Source organism: Lactuca serriola, chromosome 4 (assembly GCF_051521515.1).
Source record: "Lactuca serriola cultivar US96UC23 chromosome 4, Lser_US96UC23_V15, whole genome shotgun sequence".
Classification (NCBI taxonomy): Eukaryota; Viridiplantae; Streptophyta; class Magnoliopsida; order Asterales; family Asteraceae; genus Lactuca; species Lactuca serriola.
Window position 1 is genome coordinate 358,422,332 of NC_136411.1, and position 20,391 is coordinate 358,442,722.

At 36.5% G+C, this 20,391-nt stretch overlaps 1 protein-coding gene across 1 annotated transcript; it reads right to left on the reverse strand.

The window, feature by feature from the left end:
• Positions 1–236: 236 nt before the first annotated feature.
• On the reverse strand, positions 237–1,627 carry LOC145097605 (cyclin-dependent kinase inhibitor 7-like). Its single transcript, XM_079035200.1, has 4 exons — positions 1,138–1,627; positions 947–999; positions 598–762; positions 237–506 (listed from the first exon to the last, which is right to left on the reverse strand). Exons 1-4 carry the CDS (start codon positions 1,483–1,485, stop codon positions 437–439), a joined length of 636 nt encoding a protein of 211 aa, XP_078891326.1. The 5' UTR covers positions 1,486–1,627; the 3' UTR covers positions 237–436.
• Between the last annotated feature and the right edge of the window lie 18,764 nt (positions 1,628–20,391).

The following is a 20,391-nucleotide window of genomic DNA, read 5'->3' on the forward strand; positions in this document are numbered from 1 at the left end:
TCAGTTGTACGTTATATGATCTGAAAGAATTGCAGAGATGAACAGAAAGAAACGAGAGATGTATTGGGGGAAGGTTGAAGTACACCCCAAATCACTATTTTACCAACTGTTCCTTCTTCCTTCCTCAAACTCTGTCTATTCAGAGCAAAAAAAAAAAAAAAAAAAAAAAAAAAAAAAAAAACCTTACATCCCCCACGAACAAACACTACTATACCTCATGTACTTAACACCGAGTAGAATTCATGAACCCCATCATCGATTAATTATACTGCGAATGCAACTACAAATTTTAAACATCTCGATTCAATTAAAATGCACTACGTACTCTGGTACTACTGTACTTTTCACTTCTGTTTCTAAATTTTAGAAACAATTTTGTTTTTTTTTTTTTTTTTACATCAATTAGGTTTTGTAATCATCTTCTTCTTCTTCGTCTTCATGGCTTTAGTTCAACCCATTCGAAACGACCTTTCAATGGAACGTCATTTACAATGTCGTAATTATACCTGAAGAAAGAAGAATCATTACATTTGCTTACTTTTTTACTCGATTTTGAAACGATATGTATAGAATATATAGAATGTGTTAATTGCTTACTTGTCTTTGAAATGTTTATGGAGGTTTTCTTCTGCTTTAGCGAAGAATTCTTCAAGTTCAGCTGCTGGTGGTGTTTTCCGGCGAGAATCGATCACCACCGACGGTTTTGATGTATTTGTTGAGTGTAGTTCGCCGGATTCCGCCTTGAGGTCGCTTGTTTGTGTGCTGTATGAACGATCCATTGAAAGTTAGAGAAATAGAGAGAGAAAGAGATTTCTGTGTGTTTTGTATTTGTTTAGTTTAGAGGATGAATGAAAGTATAACGGATGCCGTTTTAGATCAAGAATATTCCTTTTTTGAATTTTTTTTTTGAATTAACTGTGATGCGAATTTTATGAAGAGAACAAACCTTTCTCTTCTGTTCATTTTGTATGTCATAGTTGCTTCAACTTCAGTTCTCTCCTGTATAAATTTCAAACGAATTCGAATTCAAAATATTAAGAAAATTTCATGGATAAAGCATATGAGAGAGAGAGAGAGAGAAATTAAAAAAATAAAAATAAAAATAGAAAGGACAGTTCAATGTTCATACACACATACCTCCAGATCTGCACTTTTCAATATCTCCGTAACTGATCCGTTACTCGAACAACAAGACGCCGGAACATCACCGGAAAAATCTCTGAACTCCTCCACGGCGGAATCACCGTAATTCTTCAATGTAGTAATCACATCTCCACCGTCACTATCTGTAATTCGCGAAGAAGACAACCTCAATTCTCCATTTCCGACGACCTTCATCCTCTTCGCTGATCCAGAATTATCAACCGCTTCCTCCTCCGCCGTCGCCATAGCTCTTCCTCTAGTCCTTACTCCCGCCGGTGCAACCTCCATTACCGAAATATTCTCACAACCTTGATCACTACACTTCCTTGTATACTTCCCCATTCACATATACACATCCATATCGCTGTATTATATATCCCGATGTCAAATCATGTTGTACGTACCTCAATTGATTAGTTCTTCAATGAAGAATAATATCTTCTTCTGTGATTTTTCTGTTTTGTTCGTTTCAGAGATGAGAGAGAGAGAGAGAGAAAGTGGAGGCGATGATGACGACGACGATGCAAATGGCAGGGATTCCGTTTGAAAGCTTCTTATCAAGAGTGTATGTGGTCCTAGCGTTTCACGCACTCACACACACACATACATTCTCTCTCTAACTTTTGTAACGGGGGTATTAACGGCGCCGTTATAACAGATCTACAGACTACAATTATACCTTCCAGCTTGTTGTACGCCGACTTTTCTATTTTCCATTGGTGCCACCGGTTTTACCGGTAATAGCCGGTGAAGGACTAAATTGTAACACGCTTATTGTTCTCATTGATGCAAAGTTTGGTGTGGATTTGGTCTTGAGCATATTTCCCGTGTATATTTGCATTAAAATTACTAGATTGCCCCTAAGAAAGTGTCATTTTTTCTTCTAAAGGCTTTGATAAAGCAATTTTTTTGGTATTAGTCTATTAAAGTACGGGTCGAATTACAAAATTTTGATTTTATGTTAATTTTTTATAATCAAGACATTAAGTTTTTAAAACACTGATACTATATTTTTCAATTTGTTTCAATGTTGTCAATTTTAACTAGGGGTGGGAATTGGTTCGGTTTTTTGGTTTTTCGGTTTCCTCAGTTTGAAAATTTTTGTTGTCCAATTCGAAAACTGAACCAAATCGAATTCTAATTCGGTTTGGTTCTATTTGAAAACCGAGGAAACCAAATATAAACTTAAAAAAAATTTCAAACATAAATTATAGAAACATAAAATTGCAAAGAGAAATATCTAAAGTTTCATAAAAAATATCCAAAGAGTAAATGAGTTAAAATGATTTTTATTTTATAATTAATGTTTTTATTTAATATAAAACATAAAATATATTTTTAATTAAATTATTTATTAAATTCGGTTTTTTCGGTTCAGTTTAGATTAAGCCTAATGAGATTGAAACTCGAACCAAAAACCAAATTCACAATTCGGTTTTGCCTCAAACCAAACCGAAAACTAAATGTGAATATGGTTCGGTCTGAAATCGATTTCGATTCGATTTGGTTTTCGAGTTTTTTGGTTACGGACCAAATAATTCTCACCCCTAATTTTAACCCATCAACTTAGTTGCAATTGACGTACATCATCAAATACAAATCAAATGATCTACCTTGAAACAAATTAAAAAAAAAATAATATAAGATCATTAATTTTTGTGAAGTTAGCGTCTTAATTGTAAAGAAATTATCACAATCTCAAAATCGAAAATTTATATAAATTTAGCTTCTTTTATGTAATTAACTTTAAAACATTATAAATTATTTAAAAATAATTTATGGTTTAATCTTTAAGAAGTTTTTATTATAGTAGTAGGTTATAACCCGTGGGAACCACGGTTATAAAATAAATTAAATATTAATTGTAATAAATTAGACAATAGATATTATAAATCAATTTTTTGCTGACATGTTTCATCTGTATAAAAAAGAAATAGTGAATTAGTGGAAATGTAATTAACAAGGAAAAACCGAAGACTGACAAGTGGCAAATAATTAATTTCAAGCTCTAATTGATTGACACGTGACAAATTTGCTACTCTTTTTATTAGGTAGGGAGATTTTATTAATTAGCGTTATAAGTATTTGATTGGAATAAACCGGTAATAAATGAAAAAATATCTGATTACCGTTGACTTAATGATGTAATTATCTTGTTCTCGTTATACATCAAACCCCTTTCAAAATATAATATTATAATTTAACATCCTTAAGTTACATTAAATACCTTCCATCAAGTTCTAAAAAAATCACTACGACTGTACGACATAATAAAAAGTGTCTCAGTTACTTTTAATATTATATTTTTTTTACTGTCATAATCATAAACTTTGATATTTTATAAAGTTTGTTGTATTATTTCAAATACAGTGTAATGAAACATATTTCATTTTTTGAAATATATATATATATATATATATATATATATATATATATATATATATATATATATATATATATATATATATATATATACCCCTCTCAGTGCAAGGCTGCAAGCAATCCAAATCCAACTTTATATAGTAATTGTTTTGCATGATTTTGTATTTCAAAGGAAGGTCAAAAACTGAAATATACACGTATAAAGGTGTTGTAAAAGGAAGACTTTTGTGTTAAACATGTAAAATAACATGCATATGTAGCATGCATTGTGAACCGCATTTTTCATACATGTGTAGTTTTAAAAAAAGACATTGATTAGTATTAATATATGTTTTGGATGTGGTTTAATGATAAATAATACTAAAACCTTGTAGTGTATATAAATAACCATAAGATGGTAATGTCACTATCAATCGACACATGAACTTATCAAGGACAACAAGAGTATGTAAGATGCGGTATGACCAATTTTTAGTCGACACTTTAACCTCCTCTCAGGGACAACTATGTCAATTTTTAGTTCATCTATGACACCATATAAGAGTTACGAGGATGTAGGAGACATGAACAAGTAGATTGATATGGAAACTAGTGCCGAAAAATATTAGGGTGTAAAGTTATGTTTAGATGTATTTGTGTTTTACCCATTTTTATTGTGTGATGAGTTGTCTTTCCTATAAATAGGAAGTGAGTGACACTTATTTATGTAATGAATACTTTGAAAGCATTAGTTTAGAGAGAGAAATTGCAAGACTCGTTTGTACTCTTTCTATCAATACTAGTTAGAGCTAAACCTAAATATATTTACTTCATGTGTTCTTGATTTTACAAGATAATTCAGTAGATCTTTTCTAATTCCGCACATGTTATCATAATCAACACCACTACAATTGGTATCGGAGCGGGTGTTCTTGATTTGATCAAGAATTTATCCATGGTGACAATCTTGATTTGGTGATTCGTTTTTTAATCTTTGATCTTCGTGTTTTAGAGAGTTTTTGGATTCTAGAAATCGAATTCATCTTTGATTCTATTCATAATTCGATTTTCTTCACCAGAATTCAAGTGACTTTTACTTTCTCTCACTAGAAAACTCATTCAATATCACTTTCTCTCTCTAGAAATTTTCAAGTTCTTGTGATCATGGTGGATTTGCCGTATGATTCTTGGATTGTGATCGTTGAAGATATCAAATACAAAGTCAATGAAGATCAATTTTATGAGTTATTGTTAAACGATTTGATTTCATGGAATGATAAGGTTTCTTATGGAGGTTTGAAGGATGATCATGGAAACTTGATATTTCAATCACTTTTTGGGATTGAATGGTTGATGAAAATTGCCTTGTCCATGTTAGTCCTTAGTAGAAATAAAAAAGAAGGAGAAGAAAGAGATTTGTTTAATTAGAAATACATTTGTCTAATTGAAAAACCAAATGATCTTCGTGCTCTTAAGTTTGTTGAAGTTCTTGACAATGAAGTTCAATGTGATGTTCTTGATGTTAAAGAAAAAGGAGTTCAAGTTGATTCTCATGATGACATTTTTTTTGCTCGATTGGAGTGAAAACCGATGATATTTTGTGTTCTTGTGATTTGTTTGAAGGAATGATTCCTTATCGAAAGCCGGTGATCCAAGAAATTCACAAGTATCAAACTCCAAAAGATTTGATTCAAATTCACAAAGTTGAAGTTTTGGAAAGTGGGTTTGTTCATGAAATCAAGTCTTCAAGATGCAAAAAGGTGAGCAAGAAAAAGAAGAAGAAGAAGATTAAATGCAAAAACAAGCATGTTTATTCACAAAAATCGTCAAATGTTGTGAAGTCGAAATCCGTGAAGCAAATTTGGGTTCCAAAGCAACAATTTCCAAAGGTTGCATTGAATTTGAAGTCAAAACCCAAAAGTGTTGGTGGTTCTTATGAAGATGTTCTTGGATCGTTGAAGAACACGAAGAATACGAAGAATGAGTTATACAACACGCATCGTGGGTGGTACAATGTTAAAATTGGAGATTTTCTCATTCCAACAAAATAACCAAGATGTTCTAAATTTGATTCATTCGTTGAAAATGGAACTCGATTCGTCAAAAAGGTATCAAAAATTCTCAAATGGATTCCAAAACGTCCATAATTTTGATTCGTATTTTGTGTTTTTAATTTTTGATCGATTTGCCTCATTGGATCAAATCTATTTCAACCCCATTGTTGATCCAATCATTTTTGTTTAGATCAAAACCAAAATCAAACTCATTTTGTTTAATCTTCGAATGTTACTGTTCTTATAATTCATTGTTGAGCCCAATTCCAATTCATTTGAAATTCACTGTTCATATAAACACATAATTCTTTTTTTAATATCATCTAATTTCATGATCCGATCAATTTTGAGTCCAAAACTTCAATCAAAATATTGAGCCCAGACAACAAATTTTATTATTCATTACTATTCATCGATCCATAAAATTTTTAGCCCAATCGATCCACTTTCATTGATTGAATCCAGAATGAAAGTTCTTGGAGTTGTATTTGGGAGGTGTTTGGCCTATCTTTTTGAGAGACAAAAAGAACTTTTAGAAAAAGATGAGGGAAAAAATGTTTGGTAAAAGTATTTTAAAAGCAACTTTTGGGATTTTGATATAAGAAAAACTGATTTTTTGGAAAAGTCAGGAATTCCTAGCTTTTTGTGACTTTTCCTAAAAGTCCTTCTGCCCTCTGAAAAGATTAGCCAAATACCCCTTGGTTGAAGCTGTCTAAAAGAACGACAAGTCAATGCGAAAGTCAAAGTCAACTTCTTGATAAATTTGGAATCGATTTTGCTTTTGTTTTGATCGTTTGAGAAATCGAACAGGAAAGCGATATTAGAATCAAACTCGATTTCAAAGTTTTGACTGATGGATTATTGGATTCGAATGTCTAGAGGTTGATAATCGATAGTCGATGTGTGTTTTGTAGAAGTCAATTGTTGTGCAGTTTGAATCAATTTCACTTCTGGAATTGAAAAGTCAAACATGAGATAAGGTCAATGATCGATTGTGTTTGTTTGTAGTCAGAATCGAAATCAATGGTTGATGACGATTTGTATAAATCGATGATTTGTTATTGAATATTTTGAAAGAGAATGAAGTATAGTTTGATAACGAACTGGACTTTGAAATTGATTTCGATGACTGATAAAGAGATTTGGGTTGAATGAACAACGAATCGTGAAGGGCACTGTGATATCGATGATTGTTGATGTCATCGATTGGTTTGGAGGTCAAACAGCCTTCACTGTGGAATTTCGGAGTCGCATTGGTTGAATGATATCGAGTCCTTGTGTCGATGTCTAAATTGGAGTTGTTGTGGAAGAATTGGATGTCAATTGGTCTTAGTCAAAAGAGAAGGAGTGATACTGAAGAACGAATGTGCGGATTTTGTTTCAGTTTCGATTCCTAAAAGTCAATATTGAGTTTGGCGTGTTTTGGAGATTATCAGTCGAATGTATTAATTGATTTTGGGTTAGTCTCAACAAACGAAGGAAGTGTTGTTGAATTATTCGACTTTGAATGTTGATTGGTTTAGAATCGGAAATCGAGATTTAACTTGGAAGTGACGAACAGGTGAGTGACGAAAATTGTGGATCGAATGGTCAAGAATCATTGATGTCGAGTCATTGTTGACAAAAAGCGAAGGATTGTAATCGTAATAGCGAAGATTTTGATGTCGATGATTTGGGAACCTTGTAATAGTGAAGTGTCGATTAAGAATCTGAATGATTAAGATGTTACTGTTCACAGTTAAGGATTCGATATGCTTCGCTTTTGATATTTCGTTAATTAAGAGAAAGTTTTGGTTATCGGGTATCACCTAAAGAAGATTTTGAAGTCAATGTTGTGAAGATTTTTGAAAAGCGAAGGTCGAAGGTTTTGTGTTGATTCCTGGAACTAATGAAGAAGAAGATAATGGAAAATTTCGACATTGGTCCTTAAAGTATCGACAATTGGACAATTTATACACATTTCGAAATTGAGGGTAATTTTCGACAGTTTGAAGAATTGTGAAGATTTTTCGAAATTAGCAGCTGAAGTTTCGAAATTTTGGAGAATATATCCAATTTCGAAAATGGAGTTACAAAGCTGAGAAATTGAAAAATTTTCATTTCTAGTCCCTGCAGTTGGTGCAAACTTACACTTTATACCCAGTTGCGCAAATGAGGGAGTGTTTCGCATCTTAAGCTATTTTTGGCGCAATGGGTCCCTACAAATTTCAGAAAGTGACAGTTTTTACCCGGATTTTGAAAAATCTTACAACTTTCAACCAAAAAGTCAAAAATTTTCATAAATTGGAAATTTTTTGAGGGTTTTTCATGATTGTTTTTCCGTGCAAGTTTTTTGGGAGTTTCATTTTTGGTACACATCAAGGGGGAGTATTGTGAAGTTCATTCCTCGGGCGCTTCTCACCCTTAATTGGTTTTATAATCATATTTTGATTATAAAAAGGGGAGAATGATGGGCATTCAAAGCGAGTTTTTCAAGTATTCATTTGCGGATTTGAAGACCGGTGTTACTTCAAGGGGGAGTTTGGTCTTGATCGCGCGAGCTCATTGGATATTAAAGTTGGACATCCAATTCTAACTTTGAGGGGGAGAATGTTAGGGTGAAAAGTTACGCTTGGATGTATTTGTGCTTTACCCACTTGTATTGTGTGATGAGTTGTCTTTCCTATAAATAGGAAAGGAGTGACACTCATTTATGTAATGAACACTTTGAGAGAATTAGTTTAGAGAGAGAAATTGCAAGACCCATTTGTACTCTTTCTATAAATACTAATGAGAGGCTGAGAGCTAAACCCATATTTATTTACTTCATGTGTTCTTGATTTTATATGATGATTCACTAGATATTTTCTAATTCTGTACATGTAATCATAATTAACACCACTACAGACACATCCTCAATCGTCCTCTTCCTCTCTATCTTGGTGTACAATATATAAGCCATAAAACCCGAACAACCCTGCTGAAGATATCTCCTAGCTCTAGCAGCTGAACAAAGAGTCGAAACACATGGAGCACCCTCACCCCGAATAACTAGTTCTCCCGCACTTGGGTATTGAACCCATACTAACTAGTGCCCGTAATCAATCATCGCCTCATTAGCGCTCAACCAGTCCATCCCCACAATGACCTTGCTCTCGTGCAAAGGTATATGAACCAAATCGATCAAATATTTCTCTCGAAACAAATCAAGAGTACAACCCCGATGAACTCTTGATACACTCACTAAACGATAATCCAGCTCCCCATGAGCATCATTAAACCTCTTGCTGAGTGTAATAGATACAAATGATTGGGTAGCTCCCGAACAAAAAAGAACCAGAACAAGCAATCTGTTCACTAAGAACGTCACTAAACATTACTGTTGGATTAGTGTCTAAGTCCATAACTATTTTGGTATATACTTGACCCGATTATGAGCATGGTCCTTTTGGGTTGCCTTTACCATAGCAATATGTAGGATGTATTAAAGAGAGAAAGGTTTAAATATGATTTATTAATATATTATGAGAATAATATATTAAAAGAGAAATCATATTGTTTAATTAGTATTAGTCAAAATTTAATTGATAATTAATTTTATGGCTAAAAGAGATTAATTAAATATAGGGGACTGGACTGCAATTATTGGATAATTGAATTGTTGGGCTAAGAAATGCTAAAGGAACAAGGGGTGAACGGAATTATGATGGGAGCCCATCATATTTTCGTCCATGGCCTTATCCCAGAAGGTTCCATGGGCTGCTTAGAGTTTAAGCTGTCCATTAGGGTTTTGACTGAAACCCTAGCAGCCCACACAAGTATATAAAGAACTCCTTAGGCCCCAAAAACGTCGGTAACCGAATCCTTAGGGTTTCTAGACGTTTTTGGGGTGCCTCCTCACTTCTCCTTCTTCATCTAGTTGCTTAGTGGTGTTTGTGACTCCATTAGAGGTGCAACACTTGAGGCATTAAGCTTTCTGAAGCTAATCAAAGCAAGGAATTGGTTGTTATTGTTGTATAACAATCAAAGGTAATTCTCTAAACCCTAATTTAGTTTATTATATGTTAGATATAGGGTTTATAGCTTTGGATATTCAATTGCATGTTCATTAGACAAACTAGATCTAAAAGCTATTAGGGTTTGCCTGTACACCATAGGATTGATGTTTTGCTTAAAACCCATCAGTGGTGTCACACCCCAAAACCTAGAATGGCAGAATACATTCTGGGGTGGAGGACGTCATGTACAGTATCATAACAATGCATAATAGTAAAAACAAGCAACAACATCCACTTCATTAATATAGTAATTGTAATACAAGCGTGTCTGTATAGTTTGTAGACACCAAAAAATATAATAAAAAATAAAGAGGAGTCTTGTATGCTCTCCGTCTTCTCAAAAGCTGCATCTGTACCTTTCTATTGCCGACCTGAGAATACAAGTTATTTTGAAAACGAGTATCAGCATAAAGCTAGTGAGTTCATAAGGATTTAGTGTCATTGCTTGTAAAAAAGTGTTTACAACCGTGTAACATGAAAGTTGTTATCAAGTTTGAAAATAGTGTGAATCTCTAGAAAATCCTATATTTTCTAATAAATGTAGTCTTTTGCCAAGACTTGGTTACTTGTAGGATTGATCCTTTGAATATGTAAAAGTTTTCCCCAAATTGACTCTTAATTATTATAAAAATATAGTTTGGACTTCGCTTGAATAAAGTAAATGGGAAAATAATGTATTATTCCAGCAGTGTTACTGCCAACTGGATGGTAATTAACCGCAGAGTCTAGGTAGCGATATGTATTTAATACACCTCGGGGAGTCTACTTTACCTTTAATTCATAATTTGTTGTTTTAGGGTTCCGAATGTGAATCTGTATGTAACCAGGCGGATAGGCGATTGAATGTATCATGACCCTCCAGGTCATACGTAGTGTGGTAGCATGTTATCATCCCTGGTCCTAGTCGGCTCGGACTGTAGCTAGCAGTCGGGATGTGTGAGTGTCCGCCCTGTATAGATCTATACACATAGAGTCCTCTCTCCCTCCTGGAGACTAAGGTTACACGGCTAAGGCGCAGTAAAGTGCTGTGTAGAGGAATAGTGTATCACATTCTGTTTTAGTATGTTCTCTTGTATAGTGCACTTATCGGTATAATGTATTTAATGTTATTTTGTATTAGTGTATAGTATGCTTCTCGGTATAATGTATTTAGTGTTCTTTTGTATGGTATATAGTATTCTTCTTGTATAGTACTTAACATGTAGAGACTCATAATAGTACTACCCCTGGTAAGTATCATAGTAATGGTAGTAAGGAGTGGTAAACCTTAACTATACCTATTATAGTTAACTGGCATGTTGCAGTCATTCTTGGATACTCAAAAGTATTAAGCTGAGTGAGAATATTCATATCCAACACAAATACATATAATATATAACTAAGAATTCAAGGACAGTTGGACAGATAACAATATACCCTAAGACCCCAATCAAACAAGAACAGGAAATAAGGCGAGCTATCAGTCCTAAGTCCTTCAAGTCCTACTTATATAAATATATTGGTGTGGATATATTTTAGAAACATAAGAAGTTAAAAAGAGTTTGAAAATAGTTTTTATAACAAATTAACATGAAAATGAGTTTGATAAACACTGAAAGCAGTTTTGATGGCAAAACGGTTAAAAGTATAGAAATCCTTTTTTTTATTGTAAGTTACAAATCACATGTGATCGATACTATAAATTGTTGGATTCAACTTGTATCCCCCCATAAAGCATTTAAAAACATTTGAAAGGTTAATTAAAGGGTATGAACTCACCTGCAGCGAGTGGAGTGGATGGAATGCCGGGTAGGATTCTAGGTGTCAAGTGAGGACTTGAACATGCCCACGGATCCTATGTAACATATAGGGGTACATGATGGTGTCTAATTAGTCATTTAATCACCAATTTAGTAAGTAAAGGCCCTTTAGTGCATGGAAACACTTTGCTACAAGTGCAAGGAGTGCTAAGGGTTGCTTCTAAAGAGTGTATGGCCTCACTATGGAGTTTACACTTCAAGTGACCACCCTAACATGAGTTTTGTGGTTGAGAGACCGCTTCCCCCATGATTTTACAGCCGTAAATTCATGGGAATATTGGGTTTGTGTGTGTAAATGTCCCTTTTATCATTAGGAAGGGTTCTAAGGTCAAAACAAAGGTCTTGAGAAGCGATTAGGGTTCAAAAGGGTACTCCCTTGGAGTTTGCGGTCCTTGGACCACTCCTTGGGTGTTTACGGTCGTAAACACTAGGGTTTACGGCCATAAACCCTTGGGCACAACATTTACTTTGTATTTTGTGGTTCTAGGCTCATTCGTATAGGTTTCTAGTCCATTAAACATGCTAAGGAAGGAGTTAGGGACACTAAAACACCCTTTATGGTGTTTACGGTTTTGGTGTTTACGGTTCATGAATGTTCATGGACCGTAAAATCATGTTTACTCCCCTAAAGGCACAATTTTGGGCTTCTAGTTTCATGCATGCAAGTTTCTAAGTTAAAGATGAGCATTAGAAGGGTTTTGGAGGGATTTTGGGGCTTCAAAACCCCTTTAGGGGAGTTCACGATTTTGGGAGATGTTCCCCAATTGTAAACTCGAGTTTTTAAGGTATTTGGATGATTAAATCCCGAATTTGCATGGATACAAAGCTAAACAACAAGCTAGGAAGGATTACTTACTGTTTTGGAGCTTGAATGAGGTGTTTCTTGGCCAAACCCACTTGTAGAGAGAGAGAGAGAGAGAGAGAGAGAGAGAGAGAGAGTAGAGAGAGAAAGCTTACAGGAGTGAGAAAAGGTTCAAATGAAAGCCACTCAACCCTTATATAGGGCGTGAGTTCGCGGCCAGGTGGGGGTCCACCCCATACCGACGTTAAACGAAGTTTAAAATTTTTACCCGATTAAATGGTCGTAACCCGGCTTAGTCGTAAACTAAAATTTTTCCCAAATAATTTTGAGGGTATTACACGTGCTTTTATTTATTTCATTTTGACACTAATAAAATAAAATAAAACATTAATTGATTTGTCTAACCCAAATGTTAACGGAAATTTCAATAATAATAATAAACAAAATATTCTATTAACGGAAATGGGTTACAGCGACGGAATAAATTTCAGGTTGTCACATCATCCCCCATTTAGAGGAAATTTCGTCCCGAAATTTAGAATTCAAGCAACTAAGTTATTACAACACGACTAAGCAAAGAGATGAGGATCTTTAAGTTTCATTTGATCCTCGCGCTCCCAAGTGAACTCCGGTCCTCGCTTGGCGTTCCGACGAACCTTCACAATTGGGATGCGGCTTTGTTTCGTTCGTTTGACCTCTCGGTCCATAATCTCCACAGGTTTTTCCACAAAGTTGAGGTTCTCGTCGATCTCGATCTCATCTAGTGGAACTACGAGAGTCTCGTCGGATAGGCACTTTTTCAAGTTCGAGACGTGGAAGGTAGGGTGTATGTTACTGAGTTCGCGGGGTAGATTGAGTTTGTAAGCTACGGGGCCGATTCTAGCGAGAATCTCAAAAGGCCCTATGTACCTTGGATTCAGCTTTCCACGCTTTCCAAAGCGTATCGTGCCCTTCCAGGGTTAGACTTTCAAAAGAACTCGGTCTCCCACCTGGAACTCCAAGGGTTTTCTTCGTTTGTCTGCATAGCTTTTCTGTCGATCCCTAGCGGCTTTTAATCGTTCACGTATCTGTACAATCTTCTCGGTCGTTTCTCGAATGATCTCTGTGTTGGAAGTGTGTCCAAGATCATTAACTAGTTGGTGATATTTCTAATAATAGCAGGGTCCTCTTGGGTTGCCCTCAAGACTCAAGATTGAGTAGAATATATAATAGGAGTAATTAGTCTATTAGTTATTATGGTTTAATAATTAATTAGAAACTAATTGGAAAACAATTTGGGAATTAATTAACAATTTAATTAATAGAAGGGTTGAATGTGAGTTAATCAATAGTTGATTGATTAGAGAACATTCCAGAACCCTAGAAGGAAGGGGGTTGGATGAAAATTCCCTTTGGATAAAGGGAATTTCGTTACTAGCATATCCCATCCCACATGGGTGGAAGGATAAAACCCTAGGAGGTATCAAAGGCTATAAATAGGGCTTTAGAGATTCATTCCTCCTTGCTCATTTTTGGATTGAGTATTCGCCACCTTCTTTCTCCCTCATTGTGGAAGAAATTTTCATGAGTTCATCCCTCCTAGTTTATATTTGTTTCTACTCTTTTGAGTTCATTGGGTGTGAGCCAAGAGAGAGATTCTAGTTTGGATCCTCATCATCCAAACAAGGTGGCACGCACAAGGAGTCAAGCTCGAAGATCATTGGCTGCTAAAGAGGTTAGTATTCTTGTTGTATTTTCGTTTTTCCTAGGGTAGAAGTAATAGTATGAAGCCATAGATCCATAGGGTGCATGTACACTTAAGTAAATTGTTTTATTGTTTCGATTATTCCGCTGCCTAGTTATAGAGTGTATTTGATGCATATGTTTCCCAACAGTGGTATCAGAGCCATTGGTTCATGGTTACTATCACCCTACCTCCATGTTTTCTGAATATATTGCTTTGGAACTGAATGACGAAAGTTTAATTGAAAAATTCGTAATTTGATGAAAACCCTAAATTCACGACGTGAAAAGAGTAGTTCACGACGTGAACATTGGCAGATCAGAACTATCAGTTTTGATCTTGCTTATTTTTCAAATTAAGACTTTATCTTGCATGGATAATTACCTAATTGGATTAGATCTAAAAAATTCGAAATGTATGAAACCCTAATCACAACTCACGACGTGAGCTCAGCAGATTCAGGATTTTTGTTTTTTATTCCATTTTAAATTTGAAGTTTTGTTTAATATGGATAAATGTCAAATTTCAATTGTGTAAATCTAAAAATAGATAAATATTATTTAAATGGTGATTTTAAATATTTTAATATTGTTTATAATATAGTTTTGTGAATTTGAATATTAATCCCTCATGTTTTATTAATTATTATATTGCATCCTTGTAATTAATTTGAATTAATAATAGACAACTAGATTTAAAGAGTTTTAAATTTGGCCCTTATATATGTAAGATACATATATTGTATGTATAAGAAAATCACAATATGCGTCCTCGCGTATTTTAAATATTGACATTGTCGGCCTTACCTCGACTAGGCTCACCCGTTCTAATGTAGGGGTTTAAGGAGGTCTCTATGATTCCTAATGAGGTCGGTTTTTAATATGCTTTGCGCTTACCACCCTCACCGCCCCATTGCATTTTGTGAATGGAGTTACCGAAAGGGTTTAATAGTGATAATGGTCAATCTAGAAGTATTTTAAATACAAGTATAAAACAAAATCCCATTTTATTTAAATAAAGTGAATCTTATGTTGTCCGTAAAAATTGCACATTCTCTTTATAACTTGTTGATGGAGCTCGTGTGGTTAACCGACACGTCAATTAGAGAGTATAAGTAGAGAATGATGTGAGACTCGCGAATATCAAGCGTAACTTGAGCCGGGACCACACAATTTTGTATGGGTGATTCGCCATCTATTCAATGATCCGTGGCATCCCCGTCATTGAATTTAAGATGAACATAATCCGAGATGAACATGCCATTGATAGTCAATGAATCTCAAAGATCTAGGAATTTCATGGTGATTGAAATTGACAAAGAGCTTTGTCTACCTAAATAACTTTATGGTGTGTTTACGGCATCCCTTTACGCATCATGAAGCCAAAAATGGATCCTAGCCTTAATCCAATAATTCATTTAGGGTAATTATTAATTAAGGACTTATATCAAACTAATTGGAGTCTTATCTTTTGTAGATGTCGAACCAAGCAAACAACAACAACAACGATTTGCCTCTTCCTCCTCCTCCTCCTCCAACTCAAAACTCAAGCTTCTCTTTAATGCCGGTTCTTAATAGGGAGAAACTCAAGGAAGATGGATCCAACTATCTTGATTAGAAGTGAAGGGGAGTCCTGCGTATATATCAAAGCTAGTGGGAGTAATGTAGTCTTCCTAGTGTTGTATGTGGATGATATACTCCTTATAGGAAACGATATCCCGACGTTGCAAGGTGTTAAGACGTGGCTTGGGAGTTGTTTCGCTATGAAGGATCTAGGAGAGGCTGCATACATACTTGGTATAAGAATCTATAGAGATAGATCAAAGCGTCTAATAGGGCTAAGCCAAAGTACATAATTGGATAAGATCTTGAAGAAATTGAAGATGCAGGACTCCAAGAAAGGGTATCTACCTATGCAACACGACACAAAGTTGAGTAAAACTCAATGTCCTGGGTCTAGTGATGAACACGAAAGAATGAGTCGAGTCACGTATGTTTCTGCTATAGGATGGATCATGTATGCCATGACGTGTACTCGTCCTGACGTCTCATTTGCTCTGAGTATGGTGAGTCGTTTTCAGGACAATTCAGGAGAAAGTCATTGGACGATAGTAAAGAACATTCTGAAATACCTAAGAAGAACAAAGGATATGTTCTTGGCATATGGGGGTAAGGATGAGTTGAGAGTTACAGGTTATACAGATGCAAGCTTCCAAACTGATAGGGACAACTCATGTTCGCAGTCGGGATGGGTATTCTTGCTTAATGGAGGAGCGGTCACTTGGAAGAGTTCCAAGCAGTCGACAGTGGCAGACTCTACGTGCGAGTCAGAGTATATAGCAGCTAGTGAAGCTGCAAAAGAAGCTACATGGTTGAAAAATTTCATTGATGATCTTGGTGTCGTTCCGAGCATCAAGGATCCCTTGGAAATCTTCTGTGACAATGAGGGTGCAGTCACGTTGACTAAAGAACCCAAAGACCATGGTAACTCAAGACATATACTTAGAAAGTTCCACTATGTAAGACATCGAGTCGAGGATGGAGATATTGTTGTGACCAGAGTATCGTCAGAAGAGAATCCAACCGATCCGTTCACTAAACCACTATCAAGGATCAAGCGTGATAGTCATACGAGATCTATAGGCATTAGATTTGCTGAAGATATGGAATAGTTGTTTAGTTGTTTAGTTTGATAATCCTTGAAACATTGAGCAATATAAATTTGTAATAGAAGTGATGTTTGTTTTGTAGAGACTTACTAAAATGCTGGATTGCTAACATTTTTGTTTATTTATTACTGTGTTTCACTTTTGCATGTTTAGAACCACTTCCTGAGTACTAAGTACTCAAACCTCCATAGTCGGTCATACTCTTGGAAGTAAGTAGTGATTCAAGACTGTCTTGAGTGTTGGTGGATTGACCATTTTGATTGGCATAACATAGTGATTGTGTCAACACTCGTGAGTGCTTAATGGAGATTTAAGCATTAGAACAACCCACACTTAGATGTTACTTCATGGATTTAGTCACAAGTAATTCTAAGATGATAATATCTTCTGTTCTTCAAACCGAGATACATGTGGGGTTTGCTCTAGGATTCTGTTATGCATTGGTGTACTTCAAGGCTATTCATAACTGGTGGCTATAAAGGGTACATTCATGTGTGATATGATGAAATAGACAAGGACTATGTAGTCAAAGTTTATTCGTCCCTTCTGCCTTGATGGGAGAAGCGATATCTATGGGCCCCTCGATGATTTGGTGCTGACATCTTAAAACCTGGCCGGGTACTGACTAGAATTGATGTGTTCGATTTAGTAGTCAGATGTAGTTGTCACAAATCTACATCGGGAAACATAATTTTGAATTCTGGGATTGACCATTATCCATGTCTCAAATTCATATAGATATCACTAGGATGAAGGAATAGTTGATCACTTATCTGAGGGCTGATACTGATTAGATCAGAGTTCGGCAGATGCATTGGATGGCATTCTCTCTATTGATTATTTGAGAAATATAGAACCATGCATATCTAGTTGATGACTTGTCCAAGTGGGAGACTGTTGGAAGTGTGTCCAAGATCATTAACTAGTTGGTGATATTTCTAATAATAGAAGGGTCGTCTTGGGTTGCCCTCAAGACTCAAGATTGAGTAGAATATATAATAGGAGTAATTAGTTTATTAGTTATTATGGTTTAATAATTAATTAGAAACTAATTGGAAAACAATTTGGGAATTAATTAACAGTTTAATTAATAGAAGGGTTGAATGTGAGTTAATCAATAGTTGATTGATCAGAGAACATTCCAGAACCCTAGAAGGAAGGGGGTTGGACGAAAATTCCCTTTGGATAAAGGGAATTTCGTTCCTAGCGTATCCCATCCCACATGGGTGGAAGGATAAAACCCTAGGAGGTATCAAAGGCTATAAATAGGGCCTTAGGGATTCATTCCTCCTTGCTCATTTTTGGCTTGAGTATTTGCCACCTTCTTTCTCCCTCATTGTGGAAGAACTTTTCGTGAGTTCATCACTCCTAGTTTATATTTGTTTATACTCTTTTGAGTTCATTGGGTGTGAGCCAAGATAGGGATTCTAGTTTGGATCCTCATCATCCAAACAAGGTGGCACGCACAAGGAGTCAAGCTCGAAGATCATTGGCTGCTAAAGAGGTTAGTATTCTTCTTGTATTTTCGGTTTTCCTAGGGTAGAAGTAATAGTATGAAGCCATAGATCCATAGGGTGCATGTACACTTAGGTAAATCATTTTGTTGTTTCGATTATTCCGCTGCCTAGTTATAGAGTGTATTTGATGCATATGTTTCCTAAACCTCCGGACCCATGAGAGCGCTGTTAGGAACTCATCCTTTAGCTAACTGAGTGTCACCCACCTCAACCCAGCACATAGGGGATCTGCACTTTCGGCCGTAGAGGGCTTCAAATGGAGCTGTTTTGATGCTTGTGTGATAGCTGTTGTTATAGGAAAACTCGACAAGGGGTAAGTGGGTATCCCATGCCTTACCAAAGTCGATCACACAGGCTCGCAACATATGTTACAGGGTTTGGATAGTTCTCTCACTTTGTCCGTCGGTCTGCGGAAGGTAGGCTGTACTCATGTCCAACCTCGTCCCTAGGGTGTTTTGCAGTGATTGCCAAAATCTTGAAGTAAACCTACTATCTCTATCGGAGATAATAGATATGGGGACACCATGTAGTCGTAAGATTTCCTTAATGTATGTTCTTGTGAGTTTCTCTATCTTGTCTGTTTCTTTGATGGTCAGGAAGTGTGCGGACTTGGTCAATCTGTCGACGATGACCCATATGGTATTAAGCCCACCTGTGTGTCTTGGGTAGCTTGGTTATGAAATCCATAGTGATCCGCTCCCACTTCCATTCAGGTATCTTTGGTTGCTGAAGTAGACCTGATGGCTTCTGGTATTCGACCTTGACCTTGGCGCAAGTAAGGCATTTGCTCACCAAGGTAGCAATCTCTGCTTTCATGTTAGGCCACCAGTATGACTTTTTGAGGTCTAGATACATCTTATCTGAATCTGGGTGAACAGAATATCGGGTGTTGTGTGCTTCCTTCATGACCAAGTCTCTGAAGCTACCGTGCCGCGGTGTCCAGATTCGGTCCAAGAGATATAAGGCTCCGTCACCCTTGACCTCCTAGTTCTTATCCATTCCTTGTAGAGATTCTCCCGCTACATTATCAGGTTTCAAAGATTTGAGCTGAGCCTCCTTAATCTGCGCGGATAGATGCGAATGGATAGTCATTGTTAATGACTTGACTCTTCGACCGGAATATTCCTTTCGACTTAGGGCGTCTGCTAATACATTGGCTTTTCCCGGGTGATAACGAATCTCGCAGTTGTAATCATTGAGTAGCTTGACCCACCGTCGTTGTCTCATATTGAGCTCCTTCTACTTCAGTATGTGTTGGAGGCTTTTGTGGTCAGTGTATATCGTGCTCTTCGTACCATACAGGTAGTGTCTCCAAATCTTTAGAGCGAATACAACCGCTCCTAATTCGAGGTCGTATGTGGTGTAGTTAACTTTAGGTGTCTTCAGCTGTCTCGAGGCATAGGCGATGACCTTACCTCGTTGCATCAGGACACAACCGAGTCCCTGATTGGACTCATCGCAGTATACTACAAAATCTTCTGTCCCCTCGGGGAGGGACAATATTGGTGCGGTGCATAAGGCTCATTTCAAGGTCTGGAATGCCTTCTCCTATTTCCGTCCCCAGTCAAAGGTCATGCCTTTCTGGGTCAATGTGGTAAGGGGTTTCGCGATCCTAGAGAAGTTCTGAATGAATCTACGGTAGTAGCCAGTGAGGCCTAGAAATTGACGAATTTCTGTAGGCGTCCTCGGTGCTGACTAGTTCTCAATAGCTTTAATCTTGGATGGGTCCACGTGGATTCCTTCCTTGCTAACCACGTGTCCTAAGAATTCAACTCTTCGGATCCAGAATTCGCACTTAGAGAACTTTGCATATAACTTCTCCAATCGTAGGGTTTCTAGGACTCGTCGTAGATGATCATTATGCTCCTCCTTACTCTGAGAGTAGACAAGTAGGTCATCAATGAAGACGATGATGAACTGATCCAAGTAAGGACTACACACCCTATTCATTAAGTCCATGAATACTGCGGGTACGTTGGTCAGTCCGAAGGGCATCACTACGAACTCGTAGTGTCCGTAACGAGTTCGGAGAGCTGTTTTCGGAACATCCTCCTCGAGCACTCGTAATTGATGATACCCGGACCTTAGATCAATCTTGGAAAAGTAACTCACCCCTTGCAGTTGGTCGACTAGGTCGTCTATGCGAGGAAGAGGGTAGCGATTTTTGACCGTGAGTTTGTTGAGCTCCCTATAGTCGATGCACATACAAAACAATCTGTCTTTCTTCTTTACGAACAAGACCGACACTCCCCAGGGTGAGAAGCTTGGTCTTATAAAACCCTTATTG